Below are 8,853 nucleotides of genomic sequence, written 5' to 3' on the forward strand. Positions count from 1 at the left end.
TTTAATCTAAGTTACATTAAATATGACTCAAAGAGTACTATTTGAAGTAAATTTTATGACAAGTATAATATACAGGGTGTCCCAGCGAGTTGAAAGAGTCCATTAGTGACCTTTAAATGATAAAATAAAAAAAAATATATAGAACATTGATAAGATACTAATCTAGTGCATCACCTGAAATTATTTTTAACCATACAGCATGCCACAAAAATAAGTTATGATACAAACTTGTGTTTTTTTAAATGAAACACCGTGTGTTCTTTGCATTTTTGCATGTAGCTTTTTAACACAATGTTTTTACGCTAAACTTTTATTAGTTGATTTTGCTTAGTTTTAGAAATAAGACGTGTTTTTTTGACGAAAACATGTACTTTTAAAAAAATTATTACACAAAAACTAAGATAGCTAGAACAAATTTTTTCTTACTTCTGCAAAGATGAAAGTACAGAATTTAAAGCTGTAGCAATTTTTTAGTGTTTTGCATTTGTAAAGATTAATAAATTAAGAAGTTTATTAAAAGTTAAATAACTTAAAAATTTAAATGGAACACCCTATTTTTTCATTTTTGCATCTAATAGATTGAATTCGAATTATTTTATTGTAAAAATAAAGAATAATGGATTTAGTTTAACACAAATGTGATTATTAACTGATATTTCTTCCATCTCTTGTGCAACTGTGCACTTTTGGCTACTGAAACAATAGTAATTATTTTTTTAATGTTTAACGTTAAATATCTTTTTAGTTATTCATTATAAACACCTAAAAGTAAATAATTTTAGAAAGACAATTTAATAATTTTTTAAATGCAAAAACAATAAATAGTGTGTTCCATTAATTTTTTTTAAGTTATAGAACTTTTAACAAACGCCTTCATTTTTTTATCTTTGCAAATGCAACACACTAAAAAAATGTTCCAACCTCATAGCTTGTACCTTTTTCTTTGTGGTAGTAAAAAAAATATTTCTAGATGTCTTAGTTTTTGTGGAATAAACTTTTAAAAAGTGCATGTTTTCGCCAAAAAAAACCGTCTTATTTTTAAAACTAAGCAAAATCGACCAATAAAAGTTTAGCTGAAAAACATTGTCATAAAAATCTACATTCAAAAACGCTAAGAAACATAAGGTGTTTTATTTAAAAAAACACAAGTTTGTATTGTAACTTATTTTTGAGACACGCTGTATAGTTGAAAATAATTTTAGGTGATGGACTAGATTAGTATATATCAATGCCCAATTTTTTTTTAAATTTTACCATTTACAGGTCACTAATGGACTTTTTCAACTCGGATTATTAATTATTTAGTAAAGATACAAAAATTTTGCCACTAAAGCCACAAATAACATTAAACAGAGTTACAATTTAGGATAAAGCTTCCTTGTTAACCTGCATCAAAAAAAAACTTGGAAAATTTTTGTGACTGAAAAGAAAACAATTATTTTTTGTTCAATTCTATGTGCTAAACTCAAATATGATAAAGAAAATTCCATAGCACGTCAGATTTTAGAGTTAGGCATTTTAAGATATCATATGTTCGACAAAATCGCCGAAAAACGAAACACTTGAAATTAATTTTCTCCATTCTCATTTAAATTTTTTTCGCCCAAATTTGGGTGCCGTTAGTGACGAGCAAAGGGAAAGGTTCCACCAGGATATATTAACGATGGAAAAGAGGTACCAAGGGAGATGGAATCCAGCTATGATAGGGGATTACTGCTGGTTCCTGATAAGGGAACTTAAAACACCTTACAAAAGAAAGTCAGCTTTTGCAAAAAAACTCATCTACAACAGATTTATGTTAGAATCTTATACATCTTTCAACATTGTTCTTGTTTAGTGAATAAATTAATTTCTTTCGTCGTCTATTTAATTAATTTCTATTTGAAATGAACAATTTTTACGATAAAATTTGAGAAAACTATTTTCCTGTAACTTAAAATCTGTACGTGACGGAGAATTTTTCTTATTAAATTCGTAGTTAGGGATGTTAATGTACCCTGATACACGTGTTAATAAATCAATCACATTAAAAAAAATAAAATTTGTTGGGTAGTGTTATTATTCCAACAGAAATAAATGCAAAATTTAAGTTATAAAACGTCGAAATTTTTCTAGAATTTTTCCAACTTGGCAACGCCGTAATTTCGTCCTTTCGAGGGTCAAACCCTCTTATCCGTGCAAAAATATTCGCATCCTGCTTATCCTGTAATTTATCGGTCCGTTGAGTAAACATCCCTCACCCTCTCTTGAAAAACACTCAATTTGTATACGCGTTAGATCCAAGCAATTAACCACCGAAAAACTCAAACATTTCGAATTCGAATTAAACACTTGTGATAATTATTCGATTAATCGAATCCTTATCAGAGTTGAGACAAAGGAGGGTTATTGTAAGTTGGCACTTGTCGCCTCCTCTCTTTGTTCGAAAAGGGATGCGTTTTCGATAAAGTGCCAGATCCCTGGGTGCGATTTAATTAAAGCGAAACTTTTTCGGGGAAAAATTGAGGGCGAGTGACGGAATTTATGAAGTTGGGGGATGAAAAAAAAAAATTCTTTCAGTTGGTGAAACAAATGTAACAGATTTTCCCAACTTGCTTATATACCGACGAATTCCTGAATAAGTGATGCACGAGCCCTGAATAAATAATCACATTGGCAACACTGTTTGTTTTATAGTTCCTGACTCAATTACACAAAACAAATGCTGGTGTGAGTTAACTAAAGACAAATTATAAGTATAAAAAAAATAGTAATTATTAGAACGCAAACGTAAAACGTAGAAAGTTAAACAATAACGTAAGAGTATGATATGAGATTACGTAAAAATAAAAATATAAAAATAATCAAAAAACAAAACAAACTTAAGTGAATTGTAAATAATCGTAGAAAAAATACACTTTCTGCGTATTAATCTCAGTTTTTCCCTAGATACGACTTTCCCAGCATTACCGCATCAAATCCCCAGCCCCAGCCTTGTGTTTCACATTTTTAGAAAAATTTTGACATATTTCAGCTGATATCTCGAAAACTATTACTGATAAGAAAAAACTAGTTACATATTTGGAATCCTTAGACAATTTTGCATAGGAAAAGTGTAATAGTAGTTTGAGTTTGTCGTTTTTAAATTATAATTCTTGCACAAGAAAAAAATTGTCAATTTTTCAAAAACTATTAATCATAAAAAAACTGATTACATATTCGAAATCCTTAGACAATTTTGCATAAAATAAACCTTCATTTAGTCCAAACTTTTAATTTTTGTGACCTTGAAGAAATATAATTCTTGCACTTGACCAGAACTGATTTATTAATTTTTAGAAAATCATTGAGACATTTTAATTAATATTTCAAAAACGATTAATGATAAAAAAAACTAATTACATATCCGGAATACGCAGATAATTTTGCCTAATAAAATCTACATTTAGGCCAAATTTAAAGGAATATAATTCTTACACTTGACCAGAGCTAATTTTTCAATTTTAACAAATCATTGACATATTTTGGTCAATATCTCAAAAACTTCGAAATCCTACAATAATTTTGCATAAGAAAAATGTACATTTGATCTAAATTTGTAGTTTTTGTGACCTTAATCAAAGCTGATTTGTCAATTGTTAGCTAAACATTGACACATTTTAGTCAATATCTCAAAAATTACACATTCGGAATTCTCGGACAAATTTGCATAATAATAAAATAATAAAATTTAAATTTAGTCCAAGTTTTTAATTTTTGTGATCTTGACAAAATATAGTTCTTGCACTTGGCTAGAGCAGATTTATCAATTTTTGACAAATCGTTGACACATTTTAGTCAATATCTAAAAAACTAGTAATGGTAAAAAAAACTGTTTACATATTTAAAATTCTCAAAATTTAGCAATATGTATGTATAAAAATGAACATGTAGTCCGATTTTTTAATTTTTGTGACCTTGAAGAAATATAATTCTTGCACTTGATCAAAGCTGATTTGTCAATTCTTAGCTAAACATTAACACATTTTGGTCAATATCTCAAAAATTATTAATTACTAAAAAAACTGTTTACATATTCGTAATCCTCGGACAATTTTGCATTAAAAAAATCTACATTTAGTAGAAGTTTTTTATTTTTGTGACCTTGAAGAAATATAATTCTTGCACTTGACCAGAACTAATTTATTAATTTTTAGGAAATCATTGAGACATTTTAATTAATATTTCAAGAACAATTAATGATAAAAAACTAATTACATATCCGGAATCCCCGGATAATTTTGCCCAATAAAATCTATATTTAGGCCAAATTTTTAAATTTGATGAGTTTGAAGAGATGTAATTCTTGGCCAGAACCAATTTAAAATTTTGAACAAATCATTGACATATTTTGGTCAATATTTCAAAAACTATTAATGACAAGAAAAAACTGATAACATATTCGGTATCCTAGAATAATTTTGCATAAGATAAATGTACATTTGATCAAAATTTTTAATTTTTGTGACCTTGAAATATAATTCTTGGACTTAATCAAAGCTGATTTGTCAATTGTTAGCTAAACATTGACACATTGTAGTCAATATCTGAAAAACTATTATTCACAAAAAAACTGATTACATATTCAAAATCCTCGGACAATTTTGCATAAGAAAAATTTAAATTTAGTCCAAGTTTTTAATTTTTGTGATCTTGAAAAAATATAATTCTTGCACTTGTCCAGAGCAGATTTATCATTTTTTTGGCAAATTATTGACACGTTTTGGTCAATATCTAAAAAACTATTAATGATGAAAAAGAAACTGATTACATATTCAAAATTCTCGAACAGTTTTGCAATTTGAAAATAAACTTTTAGTNTTTAGTCAATATCTAAAAAACTAGTAATGGTAAAAAAAACTGTTTACATATTTAAAATTCTCAAAATTTAGCAATATGTATGTATAAAAATGAACTTTTAGTCCGATTTTTTAATTTTTGTGACCTTGAAGAAATATAATTCTTCAGATTCAGATTCAGAGCTGATTTGCTAATTTTTAGCAAATCATTAAGACATTTTGATTAACATCTCAAAAACTATTAATGATAAAAAGAAACTGATTACGTATTTGGAATCCTTGGACAATTTTGCATAAGAAAAATCAACATTTAGCCCAAAATTTTAAATTTGATGACCTTGAAGAGATGTAATTCTTGCACTTGTCCAGAACCAATTTAAAAATTTTAACAAATCATTGACATATTTTGGTCAATATCTCAAAAACTATTAATGACAAGAATAAACTGATAACATATTCGAAATCCTAGAATAATTTTGGATAAGAAAAATGTACATTTGATCGAAATTTTTTATTTTTGTGACCTTGAAGAAATATAATCTTTTGCACTTAATCAGAGCTGATTTGTGAATTATTGACACATTTTGGTCAATATCTCAAAAACTACCAATAATAAAAATAACTGATTACATATTCGGAATCCTGGGACAATTTTGTATAAGAAAAATCAACATTTAGTCCGAATTTTAAAATTTTGTAACTGAAGAAATATAATTCCTGCACTTGGCCAAAACTAATTTATAAATTTTAACAAATCATCGACATATTTTGGTCAATATATCAAAAATTATTAATGACAAGAAAAAACCGATAACATATTCGAAATCCTTGAACAATTTTGCATAAGGAAAACCTACATTTGGTCCAATTTGAATTTTTGTGACCTTGAAAATATTAACATATTTTAATGAATATCTCAAAAACTATCAATAACAAAAAACAACTAATTACATATTCGGAATTTTGCATAAGAAAAAATCAATATTTAGTCCGAATTTTAAGATTTTGTGACTGAAGAAATATAATTCTTGCACTTGGCCAAAAGTAACTTATCAATTTTAACAAATCATTGACACATTTTGGTCAATTTCTCAAAAATTATTAATGACAAGAAAAAACCGATAACATATTCGAAATTCTTGGACAATTTTGCATAAGGAAAAGCTAGATTTGATCCAAATTTTTAATTTTCGTGACCTTGAAAAAATATATTTCTTGCACTTGATCAGAGCTGATTTGTTAATTATTAACACATTTTATACTTACAATACCTCAAAAACTATCAATAATAAAAAAAAAATAACTGATTACATATTCGGAATCCTAATTTAGTCCAAATTTTTTATTTTTGTGACCCTGAGTTTATATAAACTTGGTGACAAATTTTATGCAAAATCTAAACTATCAATAATAAGAAAAAAAGTCCTAAAATCTCGTAAAATATGTGAAAAAGATTATTTTGAGTACTACCCTGTATATAGTATAAACAAATTAAAAAATAGAGAGCACAAAAATTATAGAAAAAATAACGTTGATAACTCGTGTGTTTCCCCCAGACGCGCCTCTCCCGCCGCTACCGCATCAAATCCGGCGTCCCCACCCTCGTCCTCCTGGACCGCGACGGCGGCACCATCAGCGTCTCAGCCCAGGACCGGCTCCTGGAAGACCCTCTGGGCACCTCCTTCCCGTGGCGCCCCCGTCCCGTGGATCAAGTCCTCAAAGACGTCGTTTTACAAAAAGGCGGCACCTTCTCCAAGGAGCATCCTTGCACCAAGTCCGAAGACTTCCGCTACAGCGACCTGCCCGACGCCGTCCGCGGGTTCTACTTTTCGGCGAATTGGTGTCCCCCTTGTCGGGCCTTCACCCCCCAACTGGCCGAAGTGTATCGACTTATACGGAAGAAGGAGCCGGGTTTTGAGATTGTCTTCGTCAGCAGTGACAGGTAGGGTGAGCTAAAAGCGGGGTCTATGCACGCATTAATTATAAGTTATGGGGCGCAGCGACGGGGCTGTAATGGGATTGTGGGGGGATGACACGTATCATTGCAATTATTGTGTGTCACGTGCTGGTGAACAAAAACAAACAGTGGTTGCTGAGGGAGGATTTATGGGCAGTGGAATAATGGAACAATGCAGAGTGGCAGGATTTTACTTTATTTACATGAAAATTACCACAGTTTATAGATTTTTCACGCTGATTATGCTAATATTTTTACGCTGATAGTTTATCGGGAAAATCAATTTAAAAAAAATTAAATTTTAAGTGTGTTTTTTTGGAAACTATAGCACGTAGAACAATCTGATTTTAATTATCTATTGAACAGTGAAAACCCGAAGTAAATCGGAAAATCAGTTTTGGCCAGAGACGTCTTATAATTTTATCAGTTTTTAAGAGACTAGAAACACTTAAAATGGTTAAATGTCTCAAAAACTACTCGTCGTAGAGCATTTTAAACGATTGTATTGTGTTCAACGAGTGATTTTATGACTAAAAAAACATATTTTAAGTTGATTGATCATTTTTACAATTCTCGTCGAAACTCATTTTTAAAAACCCAAAAAATTGAAAATTGGTTGAATTTTTTTTTAATTTAAATGTTTTTTTTTTGAAACTATGGCACGTAGAACACAAATTAAAAAATTATCAGATTCTGCTTTTAATTATCTATTGAATAGTGAAAACCCGAAGTAAATCAGATAATTAATTTCGGCCATAGACGCCTTATAATTTTATCAGACTGGTTTGAACGCTTGAAATGGTTAAATATCTCAAAAACTACTCGTCGTAGAGCATTTTAACCCATTGTTGTGTGTTCAACCAGTGATTTTACGTCGAGAAAACCATATTTTAAGTTGATCGATTATTTTTACAATTTTCGTGGGAACTCATTTTTAAAAATTCAAAAAATTCGTAATTTTGTTGATCTCATAACGCTTTATGCACTTTTTTAGGTCTTTTGGACCTCTAGAAATGTAAAAAACGTTAAATAGATCAAACCATATTTTAAGTTGATTGATAATTTTTACAATTTTCGTCGGAATTCATTTTTAAAAACTAAAAATAGCTTGAAATTTTTTTTTTAAATTTAGGTGCGTTTTTTTCAGAAACTATAGCACGTAGAACAAAAATCAAAAAATCGTCAGATTCTGCTTTTATTGAATTCTAAAAACAACAAATACGCTTAAAATTTTATTAGTTTTTAAGAGACTTAAAATATATATATATTTTTAATTTAAGTGCATTTTTTCCGAAAACTATGGCACGTAGAACAAAAATTAAAAAATCGTCAGAATCTGCTTTTAATTATCTATTGAATAGTGGAAACCCGAAGTAAATCGGAAAATCAGTTTCGGTCATATACGCCTTATAATTTTATTAGTTTTTAAGAGACTGGAAACGCTTGGAATGGTTAAATATCTCAAAACTACTCGTAGAGCATTTTAACCGATTGTATTGTGTTCAACGAGTGATTTTATGTCTAAAAATTGATTAATCATTTTTACAATTCTCGTCAAAACTCATTTTTAATAACCCAAAAAATTGAAAATGGCTTGAATTTTTTTAATTTAAATGCGTTTTTTTTGGAAACTAGGGCACGTAGAACAAAAATCAAAAAATCATCAGATTCTGCTTTTAATTATCTATTAAAGAGTAAAAACTCTAAGTAAATCGGAAAATTAAGTTCTGCCAGAGACGCCTTGCAATTTTATGAGTTTTATGGTTTGAACGCTTGAAATATCTCAAAAACTACTCGTCGTAGAGCATTTTAACCCATTGTTGTGTGTTCAACGAGTGATTTTACGTCGAGAAAACCATATTTTAAGTTGATCGATAATTTTTACAATTTTCGTGGGAACTCATTTTTAAAAATTCAAAAAATTCGTAATTTTTCAAACTTAATCCAATAACGCTTTATGCACTTTTTTAGTTCTTTTGGACCTTTAGAAATGTAAAAAACCTTAAATAGATCAAACCATATTTTAAGTTGATTGATAATTTTTACAATTTTCGTCGGAATTCATTTTTAAAAACTCAA

The 8,853-nt window shown here is 29.0% G+C and overlaps 1 protein-coding gene across 2 annotated transcripts in view; it reads left to right on the top strand.

Annotated features, from left to right (window-relative positions):
* The window catches only part of LOC123008451 (nucleoredoxin-like), a 24,418-nt gene that overhangs the window by 1,978 nt on the left and 13,587 nt on the right, over positions 1-8,853 (top strand). For both annotated transcript variants that reach the window (XM_044404244.1, XM_044404245.1), the window contains exon 2: positions 6,374-6,759. In XM_044404244.1, the coding sequence (XP_044260179.1) occupies positions 6,374-6,759 (386 nt within the window). The remainder of the gene's footprint in view (positions 1-6,373; positions 6,760-8,853) is intronic.

This window comes from Tribolium madens, unplaced genomic scaffold (assembly GCF_015345945.1).
Source record: "Tribolium madens isolate multiple individuals breed KSU strain unplaced genomic scaffold, Tmad_KSU_1.1 Scaffold_71;HRSCAF=194;Tcas5.2_LG6, whole genome shotgun sequence".
NCBI classification, from domain to species: Eukaryota; Metazoa; Arthropoda; class Insecta; order Coleoptera; family Tenebrionidae; genus Tribolium; species Tribolium madens.